This window comes from Elephantulus edwardii, unplaced genomic scaffold (assembly GCF_000299155.1).
Source record: "Elephantulus edwardii isolate Elephantulus edwardi_28Jun2011 unplaced genomic scaffold, EleEdw1.0 scaffold00100, whole genome shotgun sequence".
Lineage (NCBI taxonomy): Eukaryota > Metazoa > Chordata > Mammalia > Macroscelidea > Macroscelididae > Elephantulus > Elephantulus edwardii.
In genome coordinates, this window is record NW_006399850.1 from 3,007,346 (window position 1) to 3,023,752 (window position 16,407).

Here is a 16,407-nt window from a genome sequence, read left to right on the forward strand (position 1 = left end):
TGGGAAATTCCGTCTCCAGCAGCTTCACCTGGGTCTCCCCCTGTCAGCACATCCTCCCCCTCTTCCCAGGTCTCAAGACCCAAGCCCCCGTCCCCCCAAGCCTCTTGCCTGGAGAGCTGGCTTTACGGACTCACATCCTTTGTGCTGATGACACTTAAATATTTCTTGCCATACCTTCTCTCTCACAGAAAACCTGACTTGACTTCAGGATTTAAAAACAAAAACCACATTAAGGATTAAATGAGACATTTGGGTTGCCCAGACACTGTTTTAAGTAGTGAAGAAATCTGCACCCCTCAAAGGGCTTAAAGAACTTTAAAAAACTAGTCTTTGGTAAAACCACACATGTATATTTATTCTGAATCAACCTGAACTTTTGAAACGTGCAATTGTTGAGATTTCGCAAAATCAATAAAGGAAAATACATATAGAAAAAAAGCAGTTATGCTACACCCTCTAATCAAATAACACGACCCAGTAAGCCTTAATTCATCATTAGAAAACCAATCAATAATTGACTTAAATGATCCTTTCTTTTTTAAGAGATGATGACCTATTTTATTGAAAATATCTGTAGAACCCAAGCAATATCTGAATTTAGCTCCTCCTAATGTTTTGACTTGGTTCCAAATATAATAATGTTTATATTTTCTATTAATTTGTAAATATGGATTTTTGAATGGCATTGTGTTTTTATTCCATGGAATTACTCCCTGTCCTTATCCGAGATATATTATTTTTCTTTTAAAAAAGGTGACTTTCTAGCAACATCTTTGTCTCTGTTTGGTGGTGGGCTGCTCGGGCTTTTGGACCTGGACTTGCCCCCAAATTTTGTATGTGCAGTGAAGGCTTCAGCGTCTCATGAAGGACATTCCCCCCGCCCCAGAAGATTCTGAAAGGCAGATAAAACAAGCCAGTCTCCCATTTTTGTAACCTAATTATATGACACACATGCCAAGCATATAAAGACAAGAGGGTGGAAAATATCTGAACAAGAAGGCATTAAAGGAAGTCCTTAGAAACTTAAGTTTAATGTGAAATGCTTTGCAAAGACACTTAAAATGAACTTTATGTTGAAAAAAAAACCACTGTGAAACTAAATTGTACTGTTATTGTTGGCTTACCTGTGTGTTCAGCAATCTTAGCCCAAAATTATGTTATAATTTAAGGAAAATGCAAAATTCTGCTCTAATGAATGTAAAAATGGCTTGCTGTGAAGTTTACATTGTTGTACAGAGGCATGTTTCATGTGTAGGCAATGGTGGTGGTATTAGAAATACAAACGCTATTTAATTTTAACACATTCCTTTTATTCATTCTTGGTGTTACAGAACACAATTTAACGGATAAATCTTTTTAGACCAGTTTAGATTTTCCTTAATGTTAATTTTACAACTGTATGGGGGAGTGTATGTGTGTGTATGTGAGAATGTATGGTCTTTGTGTTGTATTTTAAAATAACCAATTTACTTGGACTTAATTTTACAATTTAAAAAAAAATCCCTCCTGTTTAGAAAATTCTTTGTGTGGCAATATAGGCTTAGAAATACCTAACAAAAGAAGGGGGGAAAAAAGAAAAAAAAAAGTACAATTCATCTATTGGAATCATTAATATATTGCGGGGCTGTAGGTTTTTTGTTTGGTTTGGTTTTTGTTACTTCTGTGCAATAGTTAAAAAGGCACATTACTGGGTTTAGTGTCGAAGACACATTTGTCAGGTGATTTTGATTTCAGGCTATCTGTCCTGTGCACAGCCTACATGGCAATCCAGTTCCCCCACGTTGTTTTCACAGCTTTATTCTCAAACTCAGATTGCTAAATTAGCTAGGTTTGAAAAATCACTAGGATATAAACAGTAAGCAGATTTCTAACACACAAGTTGCGTTCAAGGAGCTGCGTTTTCCAAGCAGCATATATCTTATAGAGAGCTTTGAACTGCATTTTATTTCTAAAGCGGTCGGAATTCAGTGCTCCAAACAGAGGATTATAACTTCAGGAGAAGAATAAGCAGAAGGAGCAGATGAACTCTCAGGGCCATAGTCTTCCTTTGATCTTGTAAAACTCCCATTGACATCTGGAGTTCCCAGTCTGGTGAGAAAATAGACTATAAACCGAATGGAACAAAAGTGCCAGTCTAATATTTCGGTGGAAACTTTTAAAACACACTGTACAGGGACTCTTCTGCTCATCAGAAAAACAGACATAAGGGTACAGAATTATTCCTTGGCAAATATTTTTAGGTGGCTATAGGAGTCTTAATTAAAAAAAAATAGTTGTTTGTATGGAAACACAACTGTTATTTTCTTTATCTAAGTTAAGAAATCTCTTGTTATTATGGTATTTATAACATCTCCCTGATTCTTCTATTTTAAAATATCTACTATCAATGGTACCAAGGTTTTCTTTTTCTTTCCCTCCCTGCCGACCCCTCCCCATCTTAACTATAAGTTTTCCACATAGAGTAAATTTAAAAAGGCAATAGAAAGCCCCAATACAATTTGCTATTCAAACCTGTTATTTAAAATAACTTTTAAAAAACAATGAAATGGGATATGGGGGTTGGAGATTGTGGTATTTTACAACGTTATTGTTGGTCAGTGATGACATCTCTGTTTCTCAGAGGGTGACAGTATTATTCTTAACAGGACAAATGCACCCTTCAGAGATTCTTTTCCATCACATCCACATGGAGAGGTTAAAGGTTCCATTGCATGGACAGAACTCTCTCACAGTATACAGGAGTGCTACCTGTAAGGAGAGAAAGTGGTGGTGCAGCAGAGACAGGTCCTTCCCCACCCTCCACCCCTTAGTTTTCCTGCTTTTAATAACTTTCTTCTAAGATTTTGGGCTGACATATAAATTAAGACACCCATTGGAAAGGATGTACAACAGAAGGCTGTGTATGTATATACAGTATGTCAAAAAGCCTTTTATTTTTATACTTTGAATGCTTTAAATTAATAAAAAGTAATAATTACCATGCTATCTTTTACTTTTTCTTTTCAAAATACTATAGTGAAGGATCTCCATAATAGAAATATTACACAGTGGTAGCTAAGAGCAGGTGCTATCTAGAGCATATAGATTTTAAAAAATTATTTTAGCTAATCAAATTGCATCATTTCAGGGAACAGATATCAAATAAAATGTAATTTTTTTCAAGACCAATAAGATCATTTTATGGAATGCATGCTAATACAGGAATCCCTGGAAATGCTAAGAATGTACTTCTTTTTAAATCATTTCCCCCTCATAGCACATATTTTAACATTTGTAGATAGCCACTTTTACACCTCAGCTGTCACTTAATAACCTGGAAATGTAGTGTTACTCTACATATTCTTTTTAACAATAATGTAGATAAGCTTTCTGGAGAAAATATATTTGTTTACAAATATAGACAGTATTAATAGACCCCAAGAAATGGTTTTAATTTGTAAAGAAATGTTAGCAACTAAACTTACCTTCAAAGAGAACTGTATGAGTGAAAGTAGTTTAATATAATTTCAAGCTTTATATTTATTAAAGACTCCACATATAGTGATTTCTAAATAATACAATTTTTAATCAATAGTTTCAAATGTAAAATAGATTTGGGAAAACATCGCTGTGATTAGTCTGACTCCTAAGAAGACAGATTTACATGTTAAACATACTGGGGGAAAATGAGAAACATTTCAATAATGCTATTTTTGGTGCACTTTAAAAACATTTTTTTTCTTGTGACTTATTATTTGTGAACAAATAGAATTCTTTTTTTAAAAAATATTTTTAAATTGATTTTCATATGATAATTCCTTTACATTATGTTTCATTCATATACATTATGTTTTATACAAATCGAATTCTTTATCAAATGGTTTAGTTTTTGAAAAAATTTAGTCTTTAATTGAATATTACTTTAAAAAACTGGCTATCAGGGATTTCTTTCCAAGAAACATTTCTTGATACCTTATGAAGAAACAATGATGAGTACAAGGAATTGGTTTCATTGTGAAGAGGAACACGTGATGCTTTTTGTGAAGTTCATTTTCTTTCTATTCTCCTTTTATATTCAACTTATATGTGTTACTGCTTTGTATTGTCTTTAATTTCTCAATTTTATCATACAGTCAAAAAACTACAGTTTTAATCTGTCTAAAGATATTTTTAAAGTATCAAAATATGGTTAGTTCTTGACTTAAACTGCTTCCCCCTTTGTAACTGCATGCCCAATATGGCTGCTCAATGTCTTCTCTTCATAGTGCTGCTTAGCACGTACCCATTATTTCAAGGGTGAAAAGCACTTTGCAGGCTATCACCAATTTTGCTGAAGCCATGAATAGCTGTATTCATAAACCAGCAGCATCACCGCACCACCTAGGAAAGAAAAGGACTGGTTGGTTGTCATAGTCTCATGAAGTATCAACATCTTTTTTCACTGTGCTTCTGAATTTAGGACTCCCATACAGTCTACCTAATCAATGCTTCTTGAATTCTAACTTATCTATATATGTTCACCACCATCCCCTCCCCCCAAGAAAAGCCCAAACCCACTGCCATGGATTAAATTCTGACTCTAAAACTAACCCATTAGGGTTTTTAAGGTTGTAAATTTCCATAGACTAGCTGGTGGATTCCAACTACTCTACTTTTGGTTAACAGCCAAATGCCTGTTCCACTGCTCTAGTAGTATATAATACACACACACACACACACACACACACACACACACACACACACATAAGAGAGTTCTGGTGGTCTAGTGGCAAGGAGCTGCACTGCAATCCTGAAGGCGCACGCTTTGAGGCCACCAGCTGCTCTGTGGGAGAAGGATGGACAGTCTCCTCCTGTGTGATTAACTGCCTCTAAAAACCTGCCAGAGGGTCAGCTATGGGTTGGTTCTGACTCTGACAACTGCAACATATATATGTAAACTATTATGGAATATTCTTAGAGTAAAATCAAGGCCATCTTGATTCTCCAAGTACATTTCCCCCCATGGGTTTCTATAATTTTTTATGATTTCTCATCAGATTATTTTTTTCAAGTACTTATAATTTTTAAAAGAAAACAATACAGACACGTAAAGTCATATAAGGGCCTGTGACTTTCATGTGAAGAGAAATCTTCAGATTCGTCATGTATTAAGGATTCATATCTTTCACTTATAATTAGCATTTTTAGTCCATAATTAGTCTTAGCTAAATTAAAGAACACAACCTCTCAATGATGCTTGATGGAAGAGTTTGATTTTCTTACAGTTTTTTTGAATAGTCTGCAATTTGAAAGATAATTTCTCAATACTAAAGGAATATATTTTATTGCAAGACTTAAAAGGGAGTTGAAAGCTACCTTTCATTCATTTATGTGCCTCAGTTATATACAGATTAACCTTAAAAAATTTTGTAGATAGGGCTGGGTGGCAATAGATATTGATTGTCTTGGAAAAAAAAGAGTTATGTAAACTGACTGCAAAGAGGTTTTCTGTGTAATATGTCAACAAGAACATTACAAAGGAAAATAAGTATCAAGGCTACTGACTAGCCACTGGGAGAATGATTTGTATGTAGATGATTCTGTGTTTTATCTGATGGAGTGATAGCACTTGTCTTGTGCTCTTTAAGATAATCTCCTTATCTTGCATGGATAACTATGAAGAACATTACAAAATAAAAATGTAGATAAATATACGGAGAATGACAGAAGACTCGCTGCATGAACAGAAAGCTAACTTCTGACAGGAAGAAAAAGAAGTTGGTGTTTTGTTGTTGTTGTGTTTTGTTTTTTTAAAAATCTATAGGCTGCACATGTTTTGTGTAATCATATACCTAAAACTGTTAATTTTTATTTTCCCTCATGGAGACACTGTTTTATTATCCTCTCAGCTGTTGTACCAGCACACCTTGTTGAGTTCTGCCAACAAAAGGGACACACCATGGAAGGTTGTGCATGTATGTGCAATAGCTGCATCTACTCTTAATAACTGTTCACAGTGTAAGACAAGAACATGCAGAATTAGATTCCCTTTGAATGATATTTGGAGTTTAAACCACACATCTCAAAATTATTTTTTTGTAGGAGGTACTTGACCATAGCTGCTAAAATACCCTAAACTAACCAAACAAAAAAAATTTACTAATTTTTCTCTAGTAAAAGGAGCTAGTAGATTCAGACGGCCAGAAGTAAGGACTTTTTTTGATCAGCAGTACAATATCCTATGAACTGCACCATCAGAGCTGCTTGGCTGTTAAAAAAGAAAGTGAACATCATGCTGACGACTGTTTCAAAACAAAGAATGAAAATTCCAGGTTTACCTTTTCTTAAACTTTTTTTTTGGTACCCTAAACTCTCAAAGTCTTGCCTTTCTACCTCTTTTTCCTTTGAAGATACTGAGACAAGGTTTCCAGTTACTCCCAGTTTGGTTTAGCCTGGACAGTAAGTTCACAACAACCCTTTTCGTTGAATTTAATGCCCCAGCAATTCAGCACATCTCATGCAAAAACATTTAAAAAGGGAACCAAACATTTGCAAACCTCTAACAAAACTTGGGGTCAGATTATTTAAGAGTTTTGGATTAAGGTTCCAGTCAATTGCCATTTTAGCTATACTTTGCCTGGTCATCACCTTTCTGGGCCCATTCCCTTGTGAGAAAACTGGTTTTGGGCCAGATCAGTGATTTTTCCCTAATATTAGCATACTAGTAGGTTTTTGTTGTGTGGTGAAGGAAAAGTACTATATATTTGCTGAGATGCACAGAATTCCCAGAATTTTTTATTATTGGCTTAGTTTTTACTATGACTAACAGAGAACAGGTTTGAATCTCAAATAGAAAACAAAAGTCGTGCTTAAATGCTTAGAAACGTTGAAGTATGTGGATGGGGAATTGTTGAAGTGTTTGCTAAGTACATGAAAGTGTGAACTGCTCACCAGCTTCAATTTATAGACTGTAATTGTAGATTGTGGACTGGTAGAAATGCTGGTTCATCGGGCTGCAATCTAAAGATAAAAGTGTGTGTGTGTGTGTGTGTGTGTGTGTGTGTGTGTGTGTGTGTGTATAAGGGAGGATGATATTGGAAAAGGAGACAACAAGAGGAAAGGCAAACAGAGAGGAGAGGAATGAGAGAAGGTTATAGGGAAGTTTACCAAGATTAAGTAGGTGAGTGTGGCCTGGCCGAAAGGAGAAAAAAAAAAGAACAACAACAACAACAAAATATGTGCTCTAGAGCATACTTTTGTACTTATTCACCAGGCTGCTTATAATCCAAGACTATTTGCCCAGGCGGTAGAGTCTGCAGCAGTTATGTTCTTATCTATTTACATAGAGGCAGTTGACTCTCCCTGTGGGAATGGCAGTCAATTTTTTTGTGGGTTAGCGTCCTGAGGTAAGGCCCTGAGCCAGGAGCCTCCACAGGGCTGACCGAGGTTAGGAAAGGTGAGGGCCCAGAAGTGACTGTGAAGACAAACAGCTCATGGGTTTCATGGAAGCAAGTTGCCTTTCTCTTCTCCTTATGCAGTGAAGTTAGGCAGGCACAACAGTGAACCAGGAGCACAGGGGAAAGTTTGGATGGACTGGTCCTTCCCTCAGTGAAAACTTTCCCCTTGAGCAAGAAGTCACTGTATGTTCCAGTGCTCCTTCAAACTGGCTGGGGATTTTTTCCTATTTACTTAAGCCAATATTTGGCTTCTACCAGCCTCCAGCAAAGTCATAAAAAAGCAACTTATAAACAAAGGTAGAACATAACTAGTGGATGCTTTTAGTATTTTGAATATCATGTTGATGTTGTTAGGTGCCCTCTAGTTGACTATAACTCTTGCTGTTGTTGTTGTTATGTATTGACTGGAACCCTCTAGCGGATTTTCAAAGGCAGTATATCACATGGGAGTTGACTGCCCATTTTTCCCCTGTGAAGCATCTGGTGAATTTAAACTGTGTACCTTTGGGTTGACAGTGCAGCTCCTTACAACAAGGCCACCAGAACTCCCTATGACTCATAGCAATCCTAAGAACAAGAGATTGAAACCCTTCCTTATCCTGTACCATTCTCCAATCTCTGCCATGCTTGTGCCTGTTGCTGCAGTCACTGTATCAATCCATCTCATTGAAGGTCTTCCTCTCTTACACTGACTCTCTCCCTCTCCCAGAGTGATAATTTTTCCCAAAGACCAGCTCTTCCTGACAACATGCCCAAAGTATGTGAGACAAAGTTTCACTATCCTTGCCTTTAAGGAATACCCTGGTTGTACTTCCTCTAAGACAGATCTGTTTGTTCTCTTTCCCAACATTACAATTCAAGGAACATCCATAGACAACTTTATATCCTCATAATTTCTATCTTTCACAGTATGTTGATAGTATTGCTGATAGACACAGATAAAAAGAGGTACTAGACCAATGAAGAATGAGAGATATAAATGATAAATTAGTACCTGGTCCAAGCCTCATAATCTTGGGGATCAGTCCTTTGTACAAAGCAAAAAACCTATAACCAGAAAGGAAAGAGCAACATTCTTATTCTGAAAAGAAAATGTTATATTTGAGCTTTATAAAAATTATTCTAAAGTACACACATTTCAAGCCAGACAGTATCTAGTTTAGTAGTCTCTGTAGCAAATTTGATGAGGGGAAAGAGTTAATCAATTCTTTATTACCCAAGCCATGCTGATCTTGCCCAATCAGAAACAAGACTTTCATCAGCGAGATGGTTTTTGCTTTCAAGACAGGTCTTACTTTTGAGACAGCTGTGTATATGGACAAAATGAGTTTTGCAATTGAATTTAAAAGACCACAAACCCAGTCTTTGCATTAGGAAATATGATGCAGTTTAGACCAAAATAATAAAATATTGTAAATAATATGTGAGTGAGGAGGGGTGAAGAGACTTAAAAAATAAAACAAACAAACAAACAAAAACAATCCAGGGGAAAAAAGCACACACTTTAAGTAAAAACTAAAATCCAAACAAACCAGAGGAAACAACCTATTTCCATAGAACTCTCATATTTAATATTCTCAGAAGACTGTCTAATGTCTAATCAAAATGACATTTTGATTGGATTTAGTTAGAAGGACACTATTCTCTAGTTCATATATTAATATAACACATTATATGCAATAACAAATTATACAAATTGACAAAATGTCATTTGCCTTAGAATGATGTGTGCGTTGCTTTTACGGCATTTAATACTTTGACCAAGGCTGTCAATTTTGCCAATATTTCATTAGTCTGTTTATCTTGTAAAGTGTATACATTCCTCTCAGATTCTTACACACACCCAATTTAGGGGGGAACTTAGTAGCCCTCATCAAAATGGAACTATGCTAGAGTTTTAACAACATTTGAGCCTTGCACATTTAGGGAATAAGAATGTGTTACCCTTCTTCCTGGTAGATTGTAGCTATTGTCTTAAAACAGGTTCTGTACTTGATCTGTCCAGGAACTGGCTGAGGTCCTTGAATCCTACTTTTGGCAACATCAAAAGGGATGTTAGTGACTGAGGCTATTGTCCCTGAGAGAAGACCGATCCCAAATTTTCTCAAAAACTCCAAGGTTGGATCCTAAAAGAAAAGAAGAACAAAATAACAGAAAGGGAAGCGGAAGCCCCTAAATAGGTTAAACACTATAAAGCAATATGTATTTAAGAAAAGCATTGCACTCCCCGGCACCCTCCTGTTATTCCAGTGGAACACATTAGGATTTCCTAGGCTGGAACTTGTTTTCTTGACAATCCCATTGGCTATGTTTTTACACATGGTCTAAATTGCTGAAGTACACATTTCCTCACACAGGATTTATAAACACAGTTCATAAAGAGAGACTGGTATGGCATATGGGGATGATTTGTATAATTGGGCTTCACAATGTACTTAGTATTACTGTATCAAAACAGGAGAAATCCAAGCACACTATTAGCTAATTGGCCAGAATATTTTACAAATGACAGAAACTTCCACCATGAAGCCTACTAAAATGCTCATTTGTGTGTGGACCCCCAAATGTTAAATTAAATCAAGGCTACTCTCGGTCTGCTGCTATTCCCCTCCAGGTTTTTTGCATTTATTTTCACGTGTAGCTGATCCACTGTACTGAGAAGTGCTAGCTTCCTGTTATTAACAAACCAACTTGGGGCGGCTGCAAAACAGCCTGTGACATTCTGTGCATTATAAACAGTAGTAAGTCACTGGGCTAATTGGCTGAAGAATTTACAACCCATTGTTTCGGAATCTTATTCTTGCTTCATGGCAAAGGAAGAAAAAGGAGGGGGGTAGGAGAAGCGAAAGAGAAAGAATATTTTCTTCATTCCATTTGAACAAAGGTCTTGCAAATTGGTCTGATTTGATTTTCCACCCTCCCTTCTCTGCTTTCTGACATCAAAGTATTTAATTAGGTCTTATGTGGGAGTCACTTTCCTTCAGCCTATTTTTATGCCCACTGAGTGCACATTATGCTTTGTTATAATGAATTTGCTGGGAAGTTCTCATTATGTTTTCAGTCTCAGTTCTTGCCCTGAAGAGAGGTCATATCCTATACCTCTTCTTCTGCTCCTGCTCATGCAGTAGGTAAAATGCCAAGTACCCTTTCCCTCTTCTCCCTTTCAGTAAATAGTTTTGGAAGTAATCTTCACAGAGGAATATACAGGGTTGTGTTATAGTACTATTTTATCCAGAAGGAAAACAAAAGGGGGAAAAACATACAGTGCATTAAACAAACCAACCAAGCAAGCCAAAATAAGGCAGGTCCGAATATTTCATGCTTCCATCTTCTATAGAAGAAGACGACTTTTGAAAATTCTGAAATTTTTAACTGAACCAAGGTCCAGTAACCATCATGGATATTGTTTAATCATGTGGTTAAACAGAAAGAGTGAGAGATTCTGCACTAATGCTTGGATCTAGGCCATACAGGTGCTGGGTAGGTTTAAAGGGATTTAAAAACCAACAGGGTGTTTCAACAGGAAAAACAATGCCATGATTGCAGTATGAGTGAGGTGTGTTTAAAGTCACCCTCCTTTCCCCGTCCCCCCTTTTCTCTTTTACAAGGAGAGAAAAATGCCTTTATAGGCCCCTTCTTCATTATGATACAGAAGCAAACTGGACGTGGCCACTCAGGAGGACTTGGAATTCAGGATTAGCTCTAGTTGTCTGACTTCAGATAAGTCATGTAATCAGTGTCCCCAGTGTATAGAAAAGAAGGATTAGATACTTGCTTACCTTTTAATTGTATTACTCTGAGAAATAAAAGTGATACTAGAAGTACCAGGAATATTTTATAAATCTAGCAGAAAATGGATAGTATTAATATATATCCTGAAATATAATAATGACTCAAAGCACCCTGCTATCAGATGCATTAATGGTATCCCCATGAAAGTCAAGGACTGCAGTCTTCAATATAGATTAAAGTTCAACATCAAGAAAACAAAGATTGTCACCACTGGGCCAATTAGCAGTACCATGATAGATGGAGAAGAGATTGAGATTGTTAACAATTTCAGCTTTTTTAGTTACACAGTCAACACTCTTGGCACCAGCAGCCAGGAAATCAAAAGAAATTGTGCTGGGAAAATATGCTGTCAGAGACCTCTCCAGAGTTCTGAAGAGCAAAGATATGTCTAGAGACTAAGGTGCACTTGAACCAGGCCATGGCCTTTGCAATTACTTGTTATGCATCAGAGAGCTGGACAATGACTAAGGATGACAGAAGAATAATTGATGTCTTTGAGTGCTAGAGAAGAGTATTGAACATACCATGGGCTGCCAAGAGACCAAACAGATCTGTTCTGGAGAGAGTCAAGCCAAGTTGCTCTTTGGAGGCAAGGATTTTGAAACTCTGTCTGACATACTTTGGACATGTTGCCAGGAGAGACCAGTCCTTGGAGAAGGACATCATGCTTGGAACATTGTAGGGATAGCACAAGAAAGACTCCCTCCCCCCGCCCCCAAAGAAAAAGAGAGAGAAAGAGAGAGAGACCCTGGATGAGATGAATTGACATAGTGACTGGGGTAATAAGGTAGGTGAGTCACAAACAGTGAGATTAGTTCAAGATAGGGCAGGGTTCAAAGCTATTCTGCAGAGGGTTGCTGTGAGTCAGAGTTCTGAACAACACATAACAACAACAGTGACAATGCCCAGTCCTCTTCCTTTTAAACTTAGGGCAAGTTAAAAATACATGGGTACTGTTCTTTAGGGATACACAGGAGTTCTCTTTAAGGCGTCAGCAGCCTCTAATGTACTTGCTGTAGCCCAGAGAAAGAGAAAGAAATTCCATGAAGGTCATTGTATTTGAGATATTTTGTTAGAGATCAAAACCCAAGGTGTCCTAGACATCAAACTGTTCACTAGCAAAAGTAAAGGTCAAAACCAATGTTTTTTATGCAGATTTCATGCAAGTATATTTAGGTCCCATGTTGTTGTTGTTGTTGTTGTTGTTAGGTGCTGTCAAGTTGAGCACAACTCATAGTGATCCTATGAACAGCCAACCTGAACCCCGCCCTCTCCTATGTCATCTTCATCATCTCTGAAACATTCAAGCCCATTGCTGAAGTCAGTGTCAGTCCATCTCTGGGAGTTTTCTCTTCTCTGTTGACTCCCCATCTTTCCACGCATGTCTCTTTCCAATGAATAGCCTCATCTAACTACATGTCCCAAGTATGAAGCTTCACCATCTTTCCCTCCAAGGAACACTGAGGCTGTACTTTCTCCAAGACATATCTATTTGTTCTTTTGACAGTCCATGGGATATTCAGGAATCTTTTCCAGCACCACAACTCATAAGGCATAAATTCTTGTGTCATCCCTATTCATTATCCAGCTCTCTGATGCACAGCAGTTGATTGAGAAGACCATGCTCTGCATCAGGCGCACCTTAGTCCTCAAGCTGACATCATCACTCTTCAGAATTCTGGCGAGGTTTGTGACAGTAGATTTTCCCAATTTCTTGCATTTCCTGATTTCCTGACTCCTGGTGCCAAGGATTTCTATTGTTGGTCCAAGGAAGATGAAATCATTGACAGCTTCAATCCTTTCTCCATAATGTTGACTGCTGGTCCCAAAGTGAGGATCTCAGTTTTCTTGATGTTGAATTGTAGCCCATACCAAAGGTATGGATCTTCTGCAGCAAGTATTTCATATACTCTTCCTTTTTTGCAAGCAAAGTTGTGTCATTTGTATAATGGAGGTTGTTTATAAGTCTTCCTCCAATCCTGACACCACATTCTTCCTCATTAAGTCTGGTTCTTAAATTATTTTCTCAGCATACAGATTGATTAGGTATGGAAAAAGGATACAATCCTGACACACTCCCTTCCTGATTTTAAACCATGCAATGTTCCTCTGCTCCTTCCAGACAACATCTTCTTGGTCTAGGTATAGATTTCATATTAACACTTAATTGTGCTAATTGTGTCCTGGGTAACACTTAATTGTGTTAATTGTGTCCTGAGATTCTCATTCTTCTCAATGTTAGCCATAATTTGTTATGATTCACACAATCAAATGTCTTTGTACAGTCAATTAAATACAAATACACGTTCTGCTGGTATTCTTTGTTTTTGGCCTGATATCAGAAATGATATCCCTCATACCATTGCCTTTTCTAAAGCCAGCTTGAACTTCTGGTAGTTCGCTATCAATGTACTGTTCCAGCCATTTTTGAATGATCCTCAACAACATTTTGCTTGCATGAGATATTAATGATACTGTTCAATATTTGGACAGATGGCTGTACCCCAGATTTTTTGGCATAAACTGTTGAGCACATCCATGGTTGCATCTGTTCACTGAAACTGAAACATGTCAGTTGGTATCTCATCAATTCGTGGGGCCTTATTTTTTGCTAATGCCTTCAGTGCAGCCTGAACCTCATCCTTCATTATCAATGGTTCTTGTTCATATGGTACTTCCTGAAATTTTTCAGTGTTTGCTAATTATTTTTGGTGCAGCAATTCTCTGTATTTCTTCCATTGTTTTTTTTTTCTTTTTATTTTATACTGGTTTGCTTACAAAGTTTATATACATTGTGTTGTCTCTTCAGGTCCCTGACAGATCTTTCTCATTTAATTTACCTCCTTACTCCCCCCACCAAATTGTGCAACCCTGTGATTTCAAGATTGTTTGTCATAGCATCTTTCAGTTTTGCAACTCGAGGCTTCAATTCTTTCAGCTTGAAAACTGTCAATGAGTTCTTCTCTTTTTACTTTCTGTTTCAGCTCTCTGCACATCTTGTTTTAGTAGTTTGCTTTATATTCTTGGGATGCCCTCTCAAATCTTCTGTTCAGCTCTTTTACTTCAGCATCTCTTCTTTTTGTCGTGACTTCTTGATGCTCAAATGCACTTTTTAGTGTCTCTTCTCACATCCATTTTGGTTTTGTCTTTCTTGTCCTTCTTTGTAATGACCTTTTGTTTTCCTCATGGATTATATCTTTGATGTCCTCCCACAGTTCCTCTGGTCTTTGATCATCGATGTTAAATGCTTCAAACCTGTTCTTGAGATAGTTCTTAAATTCAACTGGGATAGATTTAGACTCAAGGTTGTATTTTGGTTCCTGTGGACTAGTTTAAATTTTCTTCAGCTTCAATGTAAACTTGCACATGAGTAATTTATGGTCTGTCCCACAATCAGTATATCATCTGGTTTTGACTGAAGATACTGCTTTCTCCAATGATTCTGTCTGCATAAATACTCTAATTCTTGTGTAATTCATCAGGTGAGGTCCATGTGTAAAGTCAACTATTTGTGTTTTTTAAAAAAGGTATTATGAATAAATCATTGAGTGCACAAAATTCAATAATTCAATTTTGGTCTCATTTTTGTCATCAAGTCCATATTTTCTGACTACTTTACCTTCCTCATTTCCAACTTTGGCATTCCAGTCACCACTAATTATTAATATATTTTGATTGCATGTTTGGTCAATTTCAGACTACAAGAATTTCTAGAAACCTTCAATCTCCTCCTTTTTTGCTTTAGTTATAGGTGCATATATAATATGAAAAGTAATTGTATGAACAGGTCTTCCTACTTTTTTATGGATAGTATGCTGTCATTCACATCATTGTACTTCAGGATGGATCTTGAATTTGTCTTTTTAACTATGAATACAGTACCATTCTCCTCCATTTTAGGTCCCATAGCAGATCTAAAATCCACCCTTGCATCAGAATTATCTGGGAGAGCACTGCAAATACAGATGATTGGCTCCTATCTCCAATCTATTCCTGTTTTTAGTTGCCATCAAGTCGATCGTATTCATAGTGATTCCACAGATGTCAGAGTAGAACTATGCTCCATAGGATTCAAGGCTGTGGTTATGGAAAGTAGATCACTAGGGTGTCTTCTGACAGGAGAACTTAGTTCTAGGGGACTTTGAGCCACCGAACTTTTGGTGAGTGGTCTAGCACTTCAGTTTGTATAAACAAGGGGAGCCCTATCTCAGACCTGTTGGATCATCATCTCCTAGGAAGGTGGTTTGAACTTGATTTAAAATCTCTTTAGGACATCTGAAGCTTTCAGTTGAAAAGCCACATCTGAGAATCTTGAATTTTGATGTCTCATGCAGGCAAGTCAGTGACTGTTTGCAATCTCATTTTCCCAACAGTAATAGTCAACTCTGATTCATGGTGATCTTAAGTGTGTTAGAGTACCCCCAATGGGTTCTGATGGCCTTTTAATTTTTTTTTTATTAGATCACAAGACCTCTTTTCTAAGGATTGTCTGAGTAGCCTTCAACCTTTCAGTTATCAGTCCAGCACATTCACTATTTGTACCATCCAAGGATTCTGTGGGCATTCTAGAGAGGATAAAACTCCTCTGTGGATGTTACCATTTTGCCTGTGGATCCAGGTCAGTCTTTCCTCCCCTAATTCCACGAACTGCTTTATGCAAGCAACTCAGTCTCTCAGTTCATCTCTGCTTTCTTTGTCACATGGTACCAACTATGCATAAATGAGCATAGCCTCTTCCATTTGTACTCTCCAGATCACTCCCACATTTCTGGCTCTAGTTCTAATTCTTATTACCCTTGACCAAATCTTGCTTCTTTCCTGCCCTTTATCACAGTGGTTTCAGGATTTTCTTTTTATGAAACCAAATATGGTTTGGAACTCTGGCAGACTAGTGGGTAGAGAATTGTGCTACCAACTCAAAGATCAATTGTGTGAACCCACCAGTTGCTCTACAGGAGAAAGATGAGCAGTATCCTCTTGTACAACTTACAACTTCAAAACACCCACTGGAGGGCCAGTCAGTTCAGAGTTTATGGCAATGAAAGAGAAATATGGTTCTGGTATTTCCATATTCAAAGACCCTCAATAGTTTCCTACTGTATGAGGAGTAAAGACAAAACTCCCCAATTTTGCATTTGGTTTCTTTTCCACAGTATGCTTCCATCTTAGCTTCTAGCTTCTGGTCCTATACTTCCTAGAC

The 16,407-nt window shown here is 37.2% G+C and overlaps 1 protein-coding gene across 1 annotated transcript in view; it reads right to left on the bottom strand.

The window, feature by feature from the left end:
* Nucleotides 1-4,297: 4,297 nt before the first annotated feature.
* SLC25A21 (solute carrier family 25 (mitochondrial oxoadipate carrier), member 21) overlaps nucleotides 4,298-16,407 on the bottom strand; it is a 340,939-nt gene continuing 328,829 nt past the window's right edge. Inside the window, exons 8-10 of the mRNA XM_006891582.1 lie at nucleotides 9,360-9,541; nucleotides 8,410-8,462; nucleotides 4,298-4,359 (exon numbers count right to left, since the gene is read on the bottom strand). Of these exons, the coding sequence (XP_006891644.1) occupies nucleotides 4,298-4,359; nucleotides 8,410-8,462; nucleotides 9,360-9,541 (297 nt within the window). The remainder of the gene's footprint in view (nucleotides 4,360-8,409; nucleotides 8,463-9,359; nucleotides 9,542-16,407) is intronic.